A 22,557-nucleotide genomic window follows, 5' to 3' on the forward strand; every position below is an offset into this window, starting at 1 on the left:
ACTAAGCTTGATGAAACAAGTTTTCAAGATTTCATATCAGTTTTGGAGACTCTCTGATCTGTGTGTATAAACAATTTTTTCCTACTACCACATTTCCAATACATGTAATTATATCAAAGCATGTGGAGCTCACAGCTGGGCGTACAGGGTGATAAAGAGCTACCAGAACTGAAGCACTGAGAGCGCTATGGGTAACAGCTGATGTGAAACTGCTGCTGACGGGCTTCTGATAAAGCTACACTTGCCTTAAAAATGATTTTACACCATTTTTCTTTTGTGCTAAATAGTATAATAACACCTTAACCCTAAAGGCGGGAGATGTATTAACTGAGAAGAAAGATCAACTTGCTAAAAGTATAGCGAACTCTGTAGCCTCTGATGTCTAAAAGGGGACATGTGGAGTTTAAGAGGACAACTGTAAAAATAGGTATATATGCCTTCAGTGTGCTCACTGTCCCTCTGATGACTGTAGGATATGCGGTACCCGGCTGGAGATGCTACGTGTCATTTTATGGCTGTTCTCTCCCTTTCATGGTTTTCTAAGCAAACATCCACCTAATGAGTTTGCATGTTCAGTATGTGTGTGTGAGAGAAAATTACCATGTGCACTTTTTTTGAAGTGGAAAGTTTGGCAATTTAGAGGCAGTAATAAACTAAAAGATCCTTAAGTAGAAAGGAGAAACGGAAGGACAAATAAAATTGCATGTGTGTATGCAGGATAATTCTAACACTGGATGATGATGGGTGTGGTGAATGAAGGATGTTTGTGCACAACCTCCATCCAACACACAGCTGGTAGGGAGGGAGTGCTCGTGCGCAATGTGTCATACACAGAAATCAAATCAACAGTGGGATACTGTGTAATGATTCACTGCAAGTTGTGGCTGGAAAATCCAGTCTGGTTTATATGGTGACCCTGTTTGAAAAAAACAAAACACTGTACAGTATGCATGTTTAATGCTGAGCCAGTTTTGCACAGAAAGGTTAAATTAGATCAAATAAAACTAGATGTTTGAATTTATCAGATTCATTTTATTTTTAAAGGAGATGCACAAAAACTTTTTTAAATAAATAAATCAGATTACTTGTACACTGCTTAAAGAAAAGGATAATTAAACTATTACATAACTCTAAATTTGGCTTTATGTAAAGGTATCAATATATTGGCAATCAGCATTAAAGAACCGCTGACCTTCTCTACAGGACAAGAGTTGGCATTCTGCAAGCTTAGTCGACTTTGTGTAAAAGTAGCATTGGTTTAGCATGATTTAGGATCTCTCACTTAGTTCATAAATAGTCAGACTTCCCAGATGGCAAAACAAGTGGCTCTCTCTGATTTCACTGTGGGACCTCAGGTTCAAGATAGGAATTTTTTTGGGGTCTGGGATATTCGGGCAAGCTGTGTTTTGGTGAGGTCTGCGAGCGACAGAGTACCACAGGGTTCCGTCGTAGGTCCCCTCTACTTTGCAGACCTCAGGAACACGGTGTTGGTTTGCCGGCTGTGGGTGAGCAGCGTGCCCTGAACTCTGAGGCCACCGGTTTTTCCATCTCTTGTTCACCACCAAATTATAACCCTCAACTGTGCACACCACACCCCCCACCACAACACAACACTCATACGTACACACAGCTGTCTGAGGGAGAGGCGGGAAGTAGTATTAGGAGCTTTCTGGTAGTCCCAGACAGCAAGGATACGGGGAGTGCGTGCGTCACTGTGTGTTAGCGTGCATCTGGCAACGTTTCAGAAGAAAACGTCATGCAAAGAAGATGAAGGCACTTGAGCAAGGAAGATAGAGATACAGAGAGAAAGAAGATGAAAGAGGGCAGGGACGAAAGGGTCTGGAAAGAGAACATGGACTAAAACTGAGTGAGTACAGTCGTGAAGTACAGTGGATGAAAGAGTCAGAGTTATAGCTAGTGTAAATGTGTCATTGTTCCACCATTTCATGGGCTTTAAGGCAGACTTGCAGTCAAAAACACAAATCCGTTCATGTGAAGACGTCACAGATAACTAAACTATTAGATTAAATTTACAACCACTCTGTTTAGGGACGGTATTATTATATTTTTCAGATTTATTGCATTTGTTACACATTTTTCTCCCTCTGTCTCCACCTACTCACAAAGTTACATACACACAGAGCCTTGGCTCATTAACATTTGGGCCATAAAAGACCCCACAGTAAAGGGAGTTGGCCACAGGCGCTCATGTGGGCTGACACACGACGCAAGAGGGAAACCTTGACCGCCAAGGATACTTTAACCACTAAAGGCTCCCCCGCCCCGTACCCCTCCTCCAACCTTGAACATAAACAGAGACAGTGCTGGTCACGAAGATGAAAACTGCTGGTGTCATCAGTTCCAGCCCTCACCCCCTGGAATAATATCCTGACATTTAAAGAAATAAAAAAGCCACAGCAATCAATTAGCAAACTGGCATAAAGGGAAGCTAGTGGTTTTTGAGGAAGACTAATTGTGTGTGAATCAGAGGCTACGTATGTGGAGATGAAAAGGCCTTTTTGTTAATTAAGGGAGGGGAGAGTTTACGACTGAGCCATAAGCTATGGGACATCCTGAGCGAAGAGGTTGTGATCTAAACCGCTGCTGGTTCTCTCATAGGGAGATCTTACTGTGAGAGGAATTACTTGGATGAGCGTGTAGTGTAAACTTTTGTTTGTTTTTATTTGGTTTACCTAGCAACAGGTGTGCATGTGTCAGCCGAGCAATGGTGGGTCTGTGTTTATGTGCATGAGAGAGTATGTGAAAATGTTGTGTGGTTATTAAACTTTAGCACTTTGGTATTGCTGTTCATTAAGCTGGAGGACTTATGAGAGACATTTAAAAAGAAGCCTGGTCAAATTCAACGCAGCAGGGGTCTGAGCTCCACAAACATTAGATCCTACGCTTCCTATCTACCTGAGCCAAAATAACCCTGATGACATCATCTGGGTTATTTTCTCATACTTAAAAAAGCTCCTCCACAGGACCTGACTTAACCCTTTACACAGGCTCAGTTGTATTCCCAATGATGAGTGAACTGATTTTGATGTGTACAAGTGGAGTTCTCTACAAGTTTTATCTTATCATGTCTGTGTAATAAATTGCATGTGTGTTTTTTTTCCAAATTATAAATTGATCGTGACGACAGACAATAATTAAAATGAGACTCGTTTACTGGAATGATTGCTGTTGCTTAGTTAAAACAAGTCAATTGTATGTGAGGAAATTGTGCGTCAATGCATTTTATACTGGAATTGAATAGTACAGTTGGAGGAGATACTGCTTTAGCCTAACTGAATAAGAACACTATTCTTACACAACAGATAACAACCAACACACACACAAAACACATCTCCCTTTGCCCATCAAACCCTCTTTAACATCTTTCTGTAGATGTCTAACTTCATGAGACTCAACTTCCAGAAAGACTTTTCTTCCTCTCCTCTGCTCCGACTAATTAATCGTCCTCTGATCCTGATGATCGTGTTCAGTTTTTCATTCAACAAGTGCATTAGGAATATGTTCACACAAGTTAATACGGCAGTAGGTTTTGGCATACTGCTAATTTTAATTTGAGCCAAGGAAAACAACTTCTCTAGGGACAACTCGTCTTTGTGTAATTACTGTAGTCCTTAATTTATCCATTTCTACATCCTGATTATGTATTCTGATCCAATGCACTCTAAGTTTTCAACATGGCGTTGGTGGTAAACCACTGGCTATAAAATAGACAAGAACAGGCCTTTGTGACTAGATATAATCTGCCAGTGTTTCTAAAGGTATTAATTGGCCAACCCAAGAGCCATTACCACTGGAGAGATTCAGCCTCACCCATTCAGTAAAGTGCTGGGTGAGGCCCATTTTAGAAGAAAATACAGATACTGTCCTTTAGAGGGAGCAGTGCTCATCAAACCAGTCAACAAAAGGTTAAACTGCAGAGCTTCAAGGCTTTCCCCCTCCGTTCATAAAAAAGTAGAGGAGAGCGGGAGGAGAGGGAGAGAGAATAAGAGAGCGAAAAACTCACACACGCACACTTACACTTCAAAGCCCTGTCATCTGGCGCTGTGGAGAGCTGGTTTGAATTAAGTTTAATTCTCCTCCTCTCTCGTCTTTCCAAGTTCATGGCAAAAGACGGAGTGAAAAGAGGAGGTGAGAGAGAGAGAGAGGGAGTGGGAGAGAGAGAGAGAGAGAGAGGGAGGGAGAGACGGTGCTTCTGGTTTTCATTAGGGCCAATTTTCTTATCTTTTTTCTCTGTGCTTTCTGGAGGCTCAAACTTGATCCCCTGCAAATGCAACGTGGCACAGGCCAGCGGAGGAATGGTAAGGTGCTGGCTGCAAGGCACGCATCCCCTCCCAGAGACAGAGAGGGAGGAAGGAGAGGACCACAATACACAGATAAACACTGAGATTGAAAGAGAGAGAGAGAGAGAGAGAGGGGGGCTGTGTGTATCAGGTGTCCATCCACATGTGTCTATCTGCATGTGGTTCTACATGTGTAAACACACTGATGTAAAAGCTGCATCTGTGAGCATTTGTGCAGCTGTTTAACTGTGCGTTTTGTGCATAATCATGGACTCTCGTATATATTTGAGCCAGGACCTTCTGCATTTCTATGAAGCTGTATTTAGCGTGTGCATTTGTATATATACATGGCAGTCCGGTCTCTGTATCTGTTGTTACTTTGTGTGCACATGCAAACAAGCATGGTTTATGCGTGTGCATGCGGCAGATCTATGAACTGCAAGACAGGTTTGTTACTGTCCTGTGGGGCCTATAAATTGTCCACTACTGCGACAGCCTCGGGGGATTAATGATGCCTCAGGTCTGAGGTGAAACACACCCACACTCTCCTTCATTTTATATCTTTGGACCTCGTCCGTAATGCAAAGAACGCTGATTTAATAACCTACAATTACATAAAAACAAAGGCACAGTGCAAGCCTCTTCACATGCATGTTGACTCAGATCCATGCATGCACTCCTGAACAAACATACACAAACCAAAACTGTGTATAAAGAGATCCAGATCCAGATTTTTTTAATGTTAACAGAGTGAGCTGGTTTAACTGAATGAAGTTAAATATTCCCTGATTGACTCAAATGCAAAAGGACCATCTCCAATAATTCCCTCAACAAGAGTTTAGTGGATACTCCACCAGTTTTACACAATTGTATTTGCTAGAGGTGTTTCCATACTGTACTAAGTTACTAGCTTTTACATACAGGAGGTGTTACTCATCAGTGATATTTAATTCATGTGAATAATACTCTTTTCTGTGTATCAATGTATATGTTAAAAATCAATGTATCAATGTAGATGTTAAAAAAATACTATACCTACTATACTATAAAATACTATATTATGAGGCATACTGCACTGGCTTTTGGCTTCAGTGACGGATTATAAACGATGGCTATAGTATGATATATTATAGCGGGATATATATCAGTTGGTTGTCATCAGTGCACATGCAGACAGAAGGGTAAAAAGAGGAGGATGAGGAGGGGATAAAAGGATATAAAGTGAGGAGAGGGAGAATGAGAGCACACAAGGCTCTGGGACGCATTAACGGGCTAAGGTGTGTTTCCGGGGGTATTGCGTGCCAAAAGCTGCGAGGAGACAACGGCCTGTTGGCCAGTTTTTGGCTCAGGCCAGATGGACACACAGTCACAAAAATGAGTTCATCTTCAAAGAGTGCTGGAACCAATCCAGACCTGCTCCTTGCCAGCTGTATGAACCAGTGATGTGTAAGAGACGTGTACATGTCTGTGGTGAGTCCATGCCTGTATGCTTGTCGGCCTTTCAAGCTTAGTGTGTGCATGTATGAGGGTGTGTGTGTGTGTGTGTGTGTGTGTGTGTGTGTGTGTGTGTGTGTGGGAAGTTATAAATATCCCCAGACAGTGGACCTAATGGAAATCAGGTGTGGCATGAGGAGGAACTCCCTACCTACTCAACAGCTCCTGATAGACCATTTGACAAATCATGCACTGCAGAGTCAAAGGCTGGAGTATGACTAGAATTAGAGTACGGCTAATTTTTTCCTTCAAGACACTCATACAGGCAGGCACATATATAGAATCAGTTTAGCAATAAAGACCAATATCTACAGTATGACCATCCAGTGTCAAACTCTATAAAGCAGCAGGTGGTATTATAGTCTTACCTGAATGCAGCAAGATACTCTGCATCCCCCATGGGAGGTTCCAGTCCTCCGGTAAAGGCCATGTTCACATTGAAGCCGACACCTGCTCCACTGCCCACCTACAATGCATTAACACACACACAAACAAACACACACACACACACCCACACACACACACATACACACACAGCTGGGTTTGTAAAGCATAAATTGAGACTGACGGGTGGGCAGACAGAAAGACAGACAAGTGGTCCTTCCCACCTCGTCAGGTGCTCCGCTGCCTGGGAAGAAGTTTCCATCATCGTAGCGATGCAGCGACAGATAAAGAACACTGGGATCGGAGTAGAAAGCCTGCTGGGTGCCATTTCCATGATGAACATCCTGGAAACATCAAAAAGCCACAGGTTATTGCAAAATTAGGGAAAACAAATGGAAATAGGAATGTTGTCAGCTCCATTAGTCTTGGCATCCACTGTATTGCTGAAACACTTAACTCAAAATGTATTAAAGAAGTTGCCTTGCAACAAAAGGGACATCAAATGACTTGGAAAATGAATGAGTTTCACAGAGACAGGGTCATCAACCCCTACACCTGCACTGAAATCAAGGACATGACACTGAGACTGTAATAATACATGACAGTCAAGTCTGCATCTCAGCTGCAGCCTGTAGTGATGTCAAAAAGGGATGGTCAGCAGGATTCAATAAAACACTCAACTTCAATAGTTATTCACTTTTGCCAACAACATGACATCAATTAAATGACCTCATTGTCTACGTCCCAAGAATGCTTTAATACACCGAACCTAAAAATGTCCCTGTTGGCTGGAGGCAGAGTGGGCATGACAATGAGTTTGCTAGCTGCACTTAAAGTCTCCCTGTGACAGACAAGACAGGAAATGAAAAGGCCCTTCAAAGGCTTTTGGGAATGGCCATGACCAGGCAGGGACGCCATTGAAGAGCAGTGCTCCTACACGACCAAGGCTTTTGTCATACTTTCTTATTAACAAATGTATCTCTCTTTTTGAAAAAGGGGACAGTGTCTGACCTAAATAGCGGATCTTTCAAGCCCTTTCTCTCTCACACAGCGTGTGGAGCTGTGGATGGTGTGACGTTTTGAACTGTTGTGGACCCATTGGTCTGATGGGAACATATTTGTAAGTATATATGTGGTTTATTTTACAAGATATCCCGCAGAATGCTTTCTGAAATATAAAAATAAGATGTTCAACTGCCACTATAACAACAACCAAGGTCAAGTAATAACAGTAACAAGACCAGGCCAAAAGGTCCTTCAGTGCCTGAAATGTTCATTAACCTTAACGTTGCAAAAACACTGAACAGACAAGATAACAAATTGATGATGCGTTATCAGTGGAAGATCTCTTTCCTGTGCAGGGTCCTAAAGCAAAAGCCGTACAGGTCGTTCAAATCCAAATGCTTTATCTCAGCAGATTTTATGGGAGTCTTCCTACTAGCTTTGTGTAAAGTGTTATCTCACTTTTAGAGTGAGATAACAGGACAGCTCATAAAGTGGCCTGACAGGTACTAGAGAAAATGTTGATTGTGATCTTTGAAGGGTAAAATACACTCTTTGAGACTTGCAGTTACACAGTGAATAGTACTGAAACAAAACCTATGCAGAAGTGATTCCTCTGTTATTATGCAACTATACCTCAAACTGATATACACATATGTCTCAAGGGCAATTATACTAGTTTGATGGTAGGGCAGATGACCTACAGTAAATCAAACCACTTGGAATACTCTATGAGCTCAGAGGAAGACGTGGTTGGACGCACGTGCATAGGTGCACACAAGAGAATGCAAACAACAAATTGCGTTGCCTGTAGAACTCACCCAGTCCACAATGAGGATTTTACTGACATTGAGCCTCTGCTGCAGGAGCTTGGCTGCAATGGCAACTGAGTTGAAGTAACAGAAGCCCCTAGGAATGGACAGTGAGAGAGAGGATATTAACAAATGATGATATATTTACAAGCTTGATAAGCGATGTCCAAAAAACTGTGAGAGAATGTAGCAAAGTACATTTACTCACTTTAGAAAAATAAACTACTGAAAAACATCTTGGATTAGCTGGAAAAGGCATCATCACAAAGCTGAAAACAGACTGTTTTTTTCTGAAAAGATGGTTCTCACAGGACAAACATATGATGACCTTATAGAATATGATGCATTGTCGTAGATTAAACTACCCAACAGCGTATAAATAGTTCAAATTACAAACACATTAATGCAGCAGTAATATTGATTATGATGTCATCATATGACGTACCGAAGTACTGAAGTAAAGTTCTGAATGACTTTTACTTGTAGTGGAATATCACAGTGGTGTTAGTACTTATACTTAAGGAAAGGATCTAAATACTTCTTCAAATACTGAATTAAACACCAGTATGGCATTGAAGTATATCTTAAACTGAGAACAACACATTTATGTCTGTTTTACGAGACATGAGCGTAGAGGGAATGATACTAGGAGTTTCTGTTGCTATGATACAGGAAAGATCTGATCTTTTTTCCTTGGTCATATTTCGTATTTACTTACATAGGCGTGCTCTCCTCCGCATGGTGTCCAGGTGGTCGAACCACAGCAAAGCCGTTCTGTCAGGGAAAACAAAGATCACTCACACAGAGCACATACACACAGTTACATAAACCATCATGGTCCACTGAAGTTGCTTGTGTCTGACCTTACACCTGCTCGCTTTAATCTAATGATACGTTTTCTGTCTCTTTGACAGACTACAGGGTCAGACGAGGTCGAGAAATCTTCCTTGCTGTCACATATCGACTCCCCATGCACAGAAATACACACATGAAAAGAAGCACATTTTCCTAGTAATCTTATTTTTAATCATCATTGGGACAAAAAAAAACAAAAAACAAGATAAAAACAAAGAATTACACAAATACATACAGTAATCCCCTCTACAATGTGTTTCAGTCAATACCAATCATAATACTCAACAATTATTTTCTAAAAGTGTCACTATGCCTTAGTTCAAAATTTAGAAACGTTTTTCACAGGCAGAGAGATTAAAAAGTGTGCACATACACACACACACACACACACACACACACACACACACACACACACACACACACACACACGGAAACAGATGCTTACATCAGGTCAGTTAAGGGGAGCTTTGTTAAGGCAGGGACCAGTGGGACTCCCAGCAACTGTTTTTGGGGCTCCCACTGCTATGTGGGGACATTAGATAGATGTTTGGGCTGATGTAGAGCGAGGCAAGCTGGACTAATGATGTTGAGTCAGCTGCTGTGGATTAGCAGCCAGCCGGGAGATTATTGTAAAGACAACTGCCTTAGCTGGTTTGTGGACACCCGGTTATAGCAGGTTGCATAATGCGGCATGTGCAAAGGTGAATGAGAGACGGCGGTAGGTACATTGTTTGTCTGTGCAGAGGAAAAATATCAATGGATTAAAATAGACACGCGGAGAAAAATAGCAACAGCAGATGGAGAGACAGAAATGTGTGACTGTGTGTGTGTGTGTGTGTGTGTGTGTGTGTGTGTGTGTGTGTGTGTGTGTGTGTGTGCACCCTGAGTAGATTTATGGCATTCTGTGGAGTTCAGAGAGTTGTTGGTGCAGGTGGAATTTGGTAACTTGGCTGCGGAGGATCCTCAGAGGACCGTCTGTATGTGTGTAGGCATATGTGAGTGAATATGTGTGCGTGCATGATCATATGTACACATGTGCACATATGTGTTAAGATCAGGTTAAGCTGAGGGCAAGTCAATACCTGTGACCTTTAACCCCAGTTGGAGCGAGTCCATATCATTCATGTTAAAGCAGAGTTTTTCCTCCCGGGGTGCGCAATACATTTGATTTTTCTTTCAAACCGTGATACTACCAATCAAACAATGTGCTGTATAGAAAGACCAGACCACTATTTCTTCATAGTAATTATGCCCACATGTAGCAGAGGTACTGATCGCTAGCCAAAAACCATGTGGGTAAGGTTTGGCGTGCTACTGTCTCTCCAAAGAACGTCATTAGTCTGTGGTATGTTGGTGCTAAGCTAACGCTCAGTGTGAAGAATGCTCTGCAGGTGGCTGTGGTGTAATACTAATAAAGCAGGCCTGTTAGTGGGGGCTGTTAGCGTTTGCAGTGCCCGTGCGCCGGGCCTCCCTGCTGGGTTCAAACAGCAAGCAGCCATTGCCACAGACACAGGAAGGCTGGCTGGTGGGCAAGGCATGACGGGGGTGGGGACGTCTGTCTGGGAGGTGCTAACGAGACTTTGGGATGGGTGGTTCTGGAAGGAGGTTTCTTATTTTCTTGAGGTGTTTGGAGGATGAATAGTACGTGTTAGGTGTAACAAGGTTTGATTACTCAATTAGCAATACTTTCAAATAAACATTTATATAATCACTCATAATGATGCAAAGAGCTTCTCTCTCTAAAGGCATTTGGGTGTCTGAAATGAAACTCGGCCAGAAAATGGAGAAGGCAATCATGAGAAGCAGACTGAAACAAAAACCTTTTGGCTCCATCTCAAAGGTTATTAAACGCGCGCAGAGAATTATTCACATAAAAGGGCACACAGACACGACAAACACAAAATTTCCTTTAGTCATTCCAATCGCTTAAACAACAGCCATGACTCTCATTTGACTCCAAACTAACCTTCAGTTCCCCTGATGCCACTTTGAAGACCAGCTCCACCACTGAGCCAACAGCCAGACGAGCCGCACTGGACGAATGGACCTCATTCCAAATGGTGTCGCTGTCCACCTGCCAACACACACACACACACACACACACACACACACACACACACACACACACACACACACACACACACACACACACACACACACACACACACACACACACACAGTCATGTGTTATTTATATCACACAACAAAAAAATATGCAACTTTGTGCTGTTTTCCATTTATTTGGGAGGTAAGGGATATTTGATAGTGTGGTTTACAGTGCTTCAGTGTGACAGCAACTGTAAAACAGTGAGCGCATTTGAAATCATTTAGCTTGTAAAACAACAGAGAGAGAATCTACGAGGCATAGACATACTTAGAAGTTTAATCATGCAGGCAAATAGTCAGATCTGTATGTACTAGATCAGACTTTCTGAAGATTTATTTAAGCTCAGAGGGACCAACTGGATACTGGAAATCTGTGTTTGAAGTTGTTCATCAATAAAATTTGATGGACATTAAAGTTGGACTGAAATATTCACTGTTGTCAGCTTACTACTGATTTCTAATTTACCTAAATATAAATATATCTCTCACAGGACATAGAAGTCTGGAAATATGGGAAACAAAGTCAAAGTAAAAGTAAGACTCTTCTCAGTTCAAAGATTTTAATGAAGTGAAGTGGAGCGAACTTTGAGAGAAGTTGGGCCGTGCTGCATTTATTCATGTATTTACTGAGTGAAAGTAAGATTTCAGGATTGATTGTATGTATGTGTGTGCGTGTGTTTGCGTGTGTTCAGACACAGGGCAACCATTCAGTGGTCAAGCCTGATTAATGCCGAGGCACGGACGGCCCTCAGCCCCAATCACAGCACACACACACACACACACACACACACACACACACACACACACACACACACACACACACACACACACACACACACACACACACACACACACAAGCCAAATGGACCACAATATTCTATGTGACTGATTGTACGCAGGGCTATGCTCAGGATAATATACACACCCTCCATCAGGCATAGCAGATACTGCAGGCAGATGGAGCGCACGATAAACAGAGAGAGAAGAAGCTGGCAGAGGAAAAGAGGAAAAGGAAACTCTGTGTGTCAATGTGTTTGAACTGTCCACACATGTGCGGAGCGGCTGATGCCAGAGCTCTGGCAAGGGCTTTCTGATGTAAACCCGGGGCTCTTCTACTTTGAATATGTTAACTTTAACCTGTCAGTCACCCATTCTGTCAGACAGCAGAGGTTTTCATCCACACTTGCTCAGTCAGTCAACTGGCCAAGTGGTAGATTAACCCCTCGCCACTCAGCTTTTCAACCAGCCGGCCCACTTTCCTCTCGACTCCAGTGGCTGGAGTGATCAAGGCTGGGGGAGGACTCCATAATAACATCCACAGGGAAGAAAAAAAAAAAACGGCTCTTTTAAGTAGTGCCAAGAAAGACTTTGTCATGAAGTGAAACTGTGGAGCATTTACCATAGATTAAAACTAAAGAGGGAGGGAGGGAGGAGGTATAGAGAGCATTGTTGATGAGTGACTGTTGGAGCCGAATGTGAAGAGAGAAACGGGGCGTAAGTGGAAGACAGTATGTAGTAGCCGTGTCAGTGATTGAGCGAGCGAGCAAACGAAGAGCCAAGTGAGTGAGTGAATGGGAAACTGAATCATATATACAAGTCAGGTTAATGAGCACAAACAGATGCTGCACTGAAGCAGCATGTGGAGACTGAGCAGTTTATTATTTCCCATGTTGATGTTAGTTTTGCCTCAAGCCAGGAGTGGGACACAGGCTAGTCAGGAAAAAGTGAAAGGGAAGCAGTGTGTGTGTGTGTGTGTGTGTGTGTGTGTGTGTGTGTCAGAGGTAGAAAAGAGCGGGAACGTGCTGGTATGACAGAATGATGGTTCTCCGCAGGCTGACAGCCTAATTTCAGCCCCCTTCCTCTGTATGTGCATTTGTGTGACTTGTATGTGTGTGTGTGTACGTGTGTGCGTGTGTGTGTGTGTCTCTGTGTGTGTGTGTGTGTGTGTGTGTGTGTGTGTGTGTGTGTGTGTGTGACAGGAAGACAACAATTTAGTCCCATTTGCCATTATAAAGAGCAGAACAGAGCAGCGCAGAGCTCGGGCTCTTCTTGTTCCCACCACAGCAGCAACAGTAAGCCCCGAGGGAGAGAGAGAGGGAGAGAGACAGATAGAGAGAGAGAGAGAGAGAAAGAAAGAGAGAGAGAGAGAGAGAGTGAGAGAGAGAGAGCAAGAGTCTAGAGGTATGGAAGACATATTAAAGAGTTATAGAAAGAGCAAGTAAAGGGCAGTGTAGGCATATGTGGGTCTAAGTTAGTGGGTTCTGGACCGGCCTTAGGAAATCCTCAACACTGTGAAAAAGACAACACACACACACACACACACACACGGGCATGTACGCACACACATACAGGTGTACGACTGTTCTAACATATCCGTTTCAAAAGACAGCACTTCCTACTCTGAGCAACCATCTCAATCATTGCCTAAGCACACAAAGATTCCAAAAGACACTGCTATGCATACAAACAAAAACATACCCCCCCACCCCATGAACACACACACACACACACACACACACACACACACACCACACACACACACACACACACAAACACAAACACACACTACACACACACTGCTGAAAACATCTGGTTATAATTACAAACATGGCGGAAAGGCAAGCAACAGCTTTTGTTGCCTCTGGTCCTTGAGGGGCGGTGTTTGAGTGTGCGTGCAAGTGTGTTAGGATCGTGTGTGTGCGTGTTTGTTTGGTGGAACAGGAACAAATGGGACTATTATTTACGCAGGGGACAGAGAAAGAGAGAGTGGGCGAAGGAAACAGAGTTATTATACCACTATTTGATGATGCTGAAACTGGGCTTGTTTGCTTCACAACGGAGTCAGATGGAGCAGCGCCAGTTGGGTATTGATTAGATTAACACAACGCAATCTATTACAACAATTTTCCACTGAATAAACCAGCATGACTAACACTGGTAATTCCCTGTAATATCAGATCAGGCACACAGATTTCAATACTTAATTAGACTGTGCATATTCGCAAAATGATGAAAGCAAGAATTTATGCCCAGACACAGAGATGACTTACCCCTATGCCTCCGCATGGTAACCTCACAAACATGGGACTCACTGAACCTGAAGACAGAAGGAAAGAGATTGAGAACCAGAAAAAAAGTAACTGACAAAGAAAGAGGAAAAGGTGAGGAGGTGAAGAGGTAATATTGTGAACTTGCAGGCACAAATGGGTGCATGACCCCAAAGAATGAGCATTTGACTTTCTGACCTAATCTAACAGCGAGAGTACACAGGGGCATGCTTTAATTGGGTGAGGTGAAGAAAACAAAAAGTATCTCATTGCCTTCACAATCAAACCCCCTCTGCCTCTTCAGAGGGGAATCCAGATTCCAGGCCAAAGAAGGATCTGTTTTTTGTTTTTTTTTTGTTTTTTTTTTATAGAAAACTGAAATAAATAAACTTCAGTTTTTTTGAAAGGTCAGAGAATAAACAGAAAAATAATTGACTAGTTTGATTTGACTCATTTCAAATGTAAACTATAATTAAATTTTCCTTTCTCTGAATTTGAACCTTGATTTTTCATTTCGGTTCAAAATGCATCCAAAGCTTTTCATAATTTCAAACAGATGAAACCTTTTACTTCTGAGGAAGCTCCACTTTATTTTCCTTTTTATATTTTTCATTTTCCTGATTAACCTGCTCATGTGTTTTTAAAAAAGGCTGCAACATTAAAACCAAATGTTTCAAAGCTTAAACCAATCCCAATCTAGTGTTGACAACCGGACTAGTGTGAAGTTTCATGAGTACAAGAGCAGACCTCTGAGGCTCAATGGGCAGAGCATGGCACTCGCATTAGCAAGGTTAGGAGTCCAAGTCTCATTGAGCTACTTGCTAACCTGCTAAAAACACATGTGTGTGAACAAAAAAAAAAAAAATCAGTCCCCAACAGATATGTAATATCTTTTCTATGAATACTTTAATCCCTGCCCAGTTGCCACCTCTCTGGGTCTATTACAGTTTGTATTTTCACTTTCTTCTTCTCCATCTCCATTGTGTACGCAAACCCACCTGCGTGCTGAACCTCGCACAGGAGTATCTGGTAATACTCCTGTGTACGCAGTAATAATAAGGGGAATTTATGTCCTCAATGGAATGAAAGCTAAGATGACCACTGGGGTTTGTCCCTTAGGTTGTAGCGCTCTCTCTCTCTCTCTCTCTCTCTCTCTCTCTCTCTCTCTCTCTCTCTCTCTCTCTCTCTCTCTCTCTCTCTCTCTCTCTCTCTCTCTCTCTCTCTCTCTCTCTCTCTCTCTCTCTCTCTCTCTCTCTCTCTCTCTCTCTCTCACACACAGGCTGCTTTGGCTACACCTGCTCTTAAAGCCACAAAGGCTCGACCTAAGTGACTAAGCAGCCTGCGCAACTTTTAGTTTAACAGCTTCAGCGGGTCCTCACCTTATCGTAACACCTCAGAGACTTTATTAGATTGGACCTTTTGTTATGACACGGTTTAAGCATTAGAGCTGATTCCTTTAGCAGACACTGCAGATTCATGGCAGTCACATGACATGCTAGTGGGAGACTCTGCTCAACAGGACAAAGTTACTGAAAACTTAATGTTGCATGTATACATGTAAAGCTATATGTACTGCAATTGTGCACTGAATGCCTTTGCCTAACTGTGATTGCACCAGCTGTGTCAAGTACAGTGAGACACTGTTACACTCAATGCTCATTCATTTCAGTGGTACAGCTTCCACAGTTTATTAGACTAGTCTTGTGGGAGATCTGTAGTGTAGGTGGTGGAGCAGCGCACATCTGGATTAAGTGTATTTGTCAATGTGTGTGTGTTAACGTATGTCTTACAGTCTAGTTTCTGCCGCAGCGGGTTTGTTCCGTACAGCATGACGTGGGCTTCAGAGTGGACTGTTTGTAACTCCTCCAGTAAGGCCTTCCTACCGCGGATACACTGCACACAGAACAGAACAGAGAGGATGATATAAAAGAAAAATACAGAACAGAACATTTAATTGAGTCTCCATGCTCACCATTCAAACTGTCATAGTCACCCAAGAAGGGGGCAATGGCAGAGTGAAGTGCTGCATGAATGTAGTCACATTGCGTGAGGCTCAGGAAGAAGAAGTGCATATAGAGAGAGCTCAGTGGTGTCTGCAAGTCAGAACTAAGGAGGGGAAACTAATTCTGGATCATTCTCAAACCATAACCATAAGTGTGTGGTTTTTACTGGCAAAGCCAAGTGTCAACTGAAAATGACTGAACACTGCCCCCTACTGGTCATGATAACAATCTGCACCTGTGACTTCAAATTAAGTGGTGAAAAATGTTTCACAAATATTGTAGGCTTTTCAAATGACTATAAAGTAATAAAAAAGGAATAATATGCAACAAATAAACACAAAGGCTAAGAGCGAAACTAAGACATTCACTGCTAATATACTTATAATTTAACTGTTTGTTGCATCTGTACATATAAAAGTTATTTTATGGGATAGTGTTCAGTAAATGTGTTGTTTATTTTGTATTTTGTTACAGCCTTTAATATGATATGCATTCAAAGACTGGCAAGGATGATAGTTTATCTTTGAATGCTGGATACTGATCATGTTCAGTTCTCTGCAGTGTTATGACACTGCACATGTGGTATAATAACCATGCTTTTATAAACCACACTATATTATTGCACAGGGTATTACTGCACATAGCTGATGTGGACAGTTTTTGATACTTGACTTACAGACACTGTAGGACAGGACACAATTGCCTGCTAGGTTTATTTGTCAAGTAATCCAGTAGGTGCTGGTTAATCCTGTCTGTCGGTTCAAACTGGACAGACACTATCTGCACAGGACACTACAAACAACTGATCGGGTCAAAGTTTATTCTTATTTTGTAGAAGCAAAACCACAGGCAATAATTTATTATCCATCATTAACTGTGTCTATCCAACTCCATTTCTTTGGGGATAATTCATAATGTATTTATACAGCAGGCCTTTAGCCATACCTCTATGTTAAAGTGTGACTGTGGCCTTACCTCACAGTGCACCCTTAGGCCCGTTTCCTGTAGTCGGGACCAGATACTCTGGATGCGTCCAGCGTGCTCCGGGTGGCTGGTGGTGTTGCCGCACATACACTGGTGCTTCTGCATTAAAGAGTCATACACCAGACCTGGAGAAGACACACACACACACACACACACACACACACACACACACACACACACACACACACACACACACACACACACAACACACACACACACACACACACACACACACACACACACACACACACACACACACACACACACACACACACACACACACACACACACACACCGTCACACACAAACATACCCACACACAGAGAGAAAGAGGTTCTAGTGATAATGCATCTATGACAGCAGGATTCCTATAATCACACTGTCAGACATCAAGTCTGATTATCTATTGCACCTGCTGCATCATAGAGAAAAGGTCATCTGGAGCGGGTCCAGGGAGACGAGGCGATTCTGTACACTAAATTACACTTACAGAGGTTTATATTGTCAGGGGAGCAGAATACCTAGCAACAGCTTTGTGTATACAAACAGCCACTGTAAGTTGGCTCATCATGCTGTGTATTTCCAGGGAAAGATTCCCTCTAACCTGCAATCAGCAGGTTTGTTTCTAGATTACTCTATTCATATTTGGTTTCGTTTCATACTGAGCTGCAGCATCTAAACACCCTTATTATTATAATTTTCAACAGACCTGTAGTAAATCGAGGCTTGGCAGGCGGCTCCTGTACTACCATGGGGAAGGAGGCAGACGCTGGAGATGACTGAGCCCTGGAGAGGGGGCGGTGTCCTGCAAAGCTGACTGATAACCCGGCTGCTTCCATGGAGGCTTGGTAGTTCCTCAACTGGTGAATCCGCTGCTGCTCTAACAGCAGAGCCTGCTGCTCTCACAGACAAACACACAGTGACATGTACCGTGTGAGCGTTGGACTGCAATATCTTTCTCTTGCCAGAAGATGGCACTAGATACCCATAGATTTTAAGCTGCTACACTATAGAATACACATAGGTTGCATCAATAGGAGTTTATATTGTGTTACACACAGACATACTAGTTTTCTGTTATATTATAGAGCTGAAGCAGCAAATGGGCTTCAAATGACACACATTTCTGAAAACAGTAGTAATGCATTTATGGAATGACAAGTTGTTAACCCTGAGCTCCTAAAATACGCTTCATGTGAGTCTTCAGTTGTAAGGACTGTTCTTAGTGCTGTCTTTTGACAGGGATAATGGATGCTATTAATCTAAAACCACTTTATTCTCAACTTGACTACACATAATGATTATTCTCTCCATGTGATTTTCAAGGAAGCTGCCTCAAATACGAGACAATTATAAACCATTATAATCCTTGCAGAACAACAAGCAAAGTGAGAAGTCAGTCAGGTTTTTGAACATCACTTATTAATGATCTAGTTTGAAAGTGTCTCATGTAAGCGCATGGGAAGTATATGTATGTACCTGACTTAAATATTTGGGTGCTCTTTCCACCCAAAGGAGGCTCACCATGCACTCCTGTTATTTTATTCCGGTGGGCATGCCTGCTTACACTATGGGCGCCATGGCGACAGTGAGAGGAGCGCCTGATTGAATTTGGCTGAGTGGACAGCAGGGATGGGCAAGACAGATGAGGACATGGTGTCCTGACTGTGCATGGGTGTGCGTGTGTGGCCACACAGAGATAGAGAATGTAGGATGGACAAGTAATGCCAAATTAAAGACCCTCTGTGCAACAGTGGGTTTTTGTGTGGGAGTACAGTATGTATTTTGAAAGCATACAAGTGACTGTATATACGGGGTCTTTCTAGGGAGTAGTGTGGAGGAGATATACATGCCCTGAGCCGTTCACGAGAACACATTATTCTGCATTAGCAGTGTATGTGTAGTGTGTGTAAGTGTGTTTTGCGTGACTTGGGGTGGCGGGTGGGGGATGTAAATATACAGTAGGTGAGATTATGCCGGAAAGTGGGCTGGATAGTCAGTTGGGGAAAAAAAGGCAGATCGAATTTAGAGTGTAATGTTTCAGTCAGTCACTACTAGTGCCATCTGTCACTGCTGTCAGACCCACAAAATTTAGGTGTCCAATGAAAAACAATCCTCCCTAGTGTCTTGTTACAGTCATTGTCAACCTCAATGCATATATATATATATATATATATAATATATATATATAATATATATATATAATATATATATATATGCATATATATATATATATATATATATATCATATATATATATATATATATAATATATATATATATATATATATATATATATATATATATGCATATATATATATATATATATATATGCATATATATATATATATATATATATATATATATGCATATATATATATATATATATATATATATATATATATGCATATATATAATATATATATATATATATGCATATATATATATATATATATATAATATATATATATATATATATATGCATATATATATATATATATATATATATATATAGAGAGAGAGAGAGAGAGAGAGCGAGAGAGAGATATGACAATGTCACAGAGACAGAATTTGAGTGAACCTTCAGATGAAAATATGAAATCATCAGACAGATCAGTTTCAGTTTCTTTGTTTTTATTCTTACACTGAAATGTCTGAAAAGCAGATTGAACTTGTGGAATCTGTATTTAAACTGATTAATTTCACACCCAGTCAGTCCCCAGTTTCCATAATTCACTCTTTATCTCACTGTCCTCTTTCTCTTTTCACCCTGTCCTCTTCCAATCTTCTATCTCTGTATCATTTATCCTTATGTACACTCCCACTCCCACCTTCACCCCACCCATTCTCCTCACCTGTCTGAACAAGAAATCCTGCTCAGCCTGTCTCTCCCTCTGCTCCCTCTCCTCCTGCTCCTGGATGTCTGGGGGCTCCTGCTTGATGACCAGACCCCGTAGTGGCCCCGTCTCCTGCACAGAGGTAGAGGAGGAGGACGAGGATGAGGAGGACAGCCCCTGGTGCTCCCTGAGCTCCTCTTCCGTCTCCTCTGGGTGACTCTGATGCTGCCTGGCTGGCCCTGACGCGCTGGAGCCTGCGGCTGAGACCTGATCGCTGGGCTTGGACATTATCTAGAGGAAAAAAAGAGAAGTTCGGGTAAGAGCTTTTATAGAACATGGCTATGATTATGGGTGTAATTTCCACTTGGTCACGTCATCTCAAAATAAACAATCATTATCATCAAAATTGTCCACCAAATGTCAGGCCAAGATTAAAGAACTAACTGGTATGAGAAGCAGTGAATGCATATAGCAATAACTATACCATACTGTGTGTGTAATTGACTCAAACTGCCTTTTGAGTCTTATTAGCAGTAAGTTTCAGAAAGTCATATAAAAAAAAAAAAAAAAAAAAAAAAAAGGAATCCAGAATCCAATCAGGACAAAAAGAGATTTTAGCTTTAATGACTTGAGAAAAGAGGGGAGGGGAAGACTCGCCCTCTCAACTGAGAGAACATCAGGGACAACAATGCATGAAGCCAGACAACTTGCGCCACTTTAACAAGTGTTTTCATTCCAAAAATAGCCGACTGATCGGTTCCAGTACAAAACAACAATGTAAATAACCTTAAGTTTAATCAAACAATAGCTGACATTAGGCAGGCACTTGTATGTTTTGTACACAGAGAGATAAACCAGATCTGCACTCTGGACTCTCTGGTTATGTATGTGTTTGAAAACTCCTCAAAGAATCCTTGTGACTATTTGTAATTCATGTAGGTGAGTTCACTCTGCCTGAGCCTGTAACAGAGAAGAAAAACTGAGCAAAGCACGCGAGGGAGAAAGAGAGGAAGAATTGTGGAGGGCTGAATTCAGGAGTCTTGTTGTGGCAGCTGTCCCTGTCCCTGTCCCTGTCGTCAAAGACCTCAACCTTGATGTGCAGGTCATGATTAGAGTGGACCACGGATTGTGCATGGAACACACATACACACACACACACACACACACACACACACACACACACACACACACACACACACACACACACACAGACATAGAAAAAAAGACACAAACACACACACATTCACACGCACACACTTGGCTGGCATATTGCCCAGGGAACAGTCCATTGACGTCAGAGAGCAGGCTCTTGCCTCATCCCAGTCCCTCTTCTCCAAACAAACTCAAAACACTCTTCCACTCCTGCTACACCGAATCTCTCTCTTCCTTTCTCTCTTGTTTTGCTCTTTCTCCCCCTCTGTTTTAACAGAGGAAATAGTTGCTGGGATATGAACCTTAAGGGGGACAGACACTAAATAAGCCTGTTGAATCAGTTGGAAGACAGAGAGGGTGGGAGGAGGAGAAGGAAAGGTGCTTGACACTAGTTGACTCTACATATCTATCTCTCTCTCTCACGCACACACACACACACGCGCTTTCACAACAATATTAGTTAACTGAGTATACCACAGTGTTGCCTTAGCTGTCTGAGGTAATTCATGGTAGGCACCAGGCTCAGGCTGGAACGCTTTCAAGCTTCTTTCATTCCTTTCTTTGCTGCCAACATGTCGAACTGCTAAAGCCAAACTTTACGTTTGCAGGAAGGGCCCACTTTCCTTGCTGACTTGACTAAAACATGTGAACAAGGAAAGGAAGGAAGGCCACAGATGACTCATGTTTTACAAAGTAGTGGGTCTCCCATGGTGAATAAGGTAAATAAATGGAACCAATCATAATATACTACCAAGGTATTTGTAAGAATAGTTTGTAACATTGCACAGTACAGTACATAAACAAAGAATCAAATTTAATGGCAGCAATGATGGTCCTTATCACTATGATAAAAATCACTTTGTAGAGACTGTTGTCTGGAAAACTGTATTTCCTCATGTTAAACAAAAAGTCTGTTGCAGTTTTAAAGAACCTGACTTGATTATGGAGAAATCAGTGGCATTTCCTTGTACTATTTTTGTTTTGAATTTTCGGTTGCGCCATGTTCGTCAAAAGACAGTAAAGAGGCAAAACACAGACAATGAGGACGGACACGTGATCTAATAAGATTAAATTCTGTACATTTTTTTATGTTACTTATCTGCAGATGCCCGAATTATAATGCCGCTGTGAAAACCAGTTTGGCAGCTGTTGGTGGTTTTACCGTTTGTGGAGGGGATATAATTCCAAACACAAAGACATCAAACCACAAAATCTGCCAATACTTTGAACATCATCTGTGCCACTATTACACAGATCACTCACTCAAGGTTTTGCTTGCCTGATCATATATCTCTGCTTTTAGTAAAGGATATTTATACAAGCTTGGTTTAACAATGACAAACTATTCATTATAACAAATTACACTGTCACACTTATCTCATTCAGAGACTGAATGAGAAAGTTAAGGCAATTAAGATCAGGGCAGATCATGCAGTACAGAAGAATACCTGGCTCCAGTTAACTGAATGAACATCATCTTTATGTATCTCCATAGCAACAACTTCAACTCGGAGCTCAAGTTAATTGAACACTGACAACTTCTGAAAAGCATTGTGTTTTATGCTTTTTATGCACCTAAAT

The 22,557-nt window shown here is 41.8% G+C and overlaps 1 protein-coding gene across 2 annotated transcripts in view; it reads right to left on the bottom strand.

Annotated features, from left to right (window-relative positions):
* hdac4 (histone deacetylase 4) overlaps positions 1-22,557 on the bottom strand; it is a 126,211-nt gene that overhangs the window by 15,078 nt on the left and 88,576 nt on the right. For both annotated transcript variants that reach the window (XM_056388666.1, XM_056388667.1), the window contains 10 exons: positions 19,843-20,115; positions 17,698-17,884; positions 16,980-17,113; positions 15,792-15,894; positions 14,005-14,051; positions 10,815-10,922; positions 8,712-8,767; positions 8,003-8,090; positions 6,404-6,523; positions 6,164-6,261 (listed from right to left, as the gene is read on the bottom strand). In XM_056388666.1, the coding sequence (XP_056244641.1) occupies positions 6,164-6,261; positions 6,404-6,523; positions 8,003-8,090; positions 8,712-8,767; positions 10,815-10,922; positions 14,005-14,051; positions 15,792-15,894; positions 16,980-17,113; positions 17,698-17,884; positions 19,843-20,115 (1,214 nt within the window). The remainder of the gene's footprint in view (positions 1-6,163; positions 6,262-6,403; positions 6,524-8,002; positions 8,091-8,711; positions 8,768-10,814; positions 10,923-14,004; positions 14,052-15,791; positions 15,895-16,979; positions 17,114-17,697; positions 17,885-19,842; positions 20,116-22,557) is intronic.

This window comes from Seriola aureovittata, chromosome 11 (genome assembly GCF_021018895.1).
Source record: "Seriola aureovittata isolate HTS-2021-v1 ecotype China chromosome 11, ASM2101889v1, whole genome shotgun sequence".
Classification (NCBI taxonomy): Eukaryota; Metazoa; Chordata; class Actinopteri; order Carangiformes; family Carangidae; genus Seriola; species Seriola aureovittata.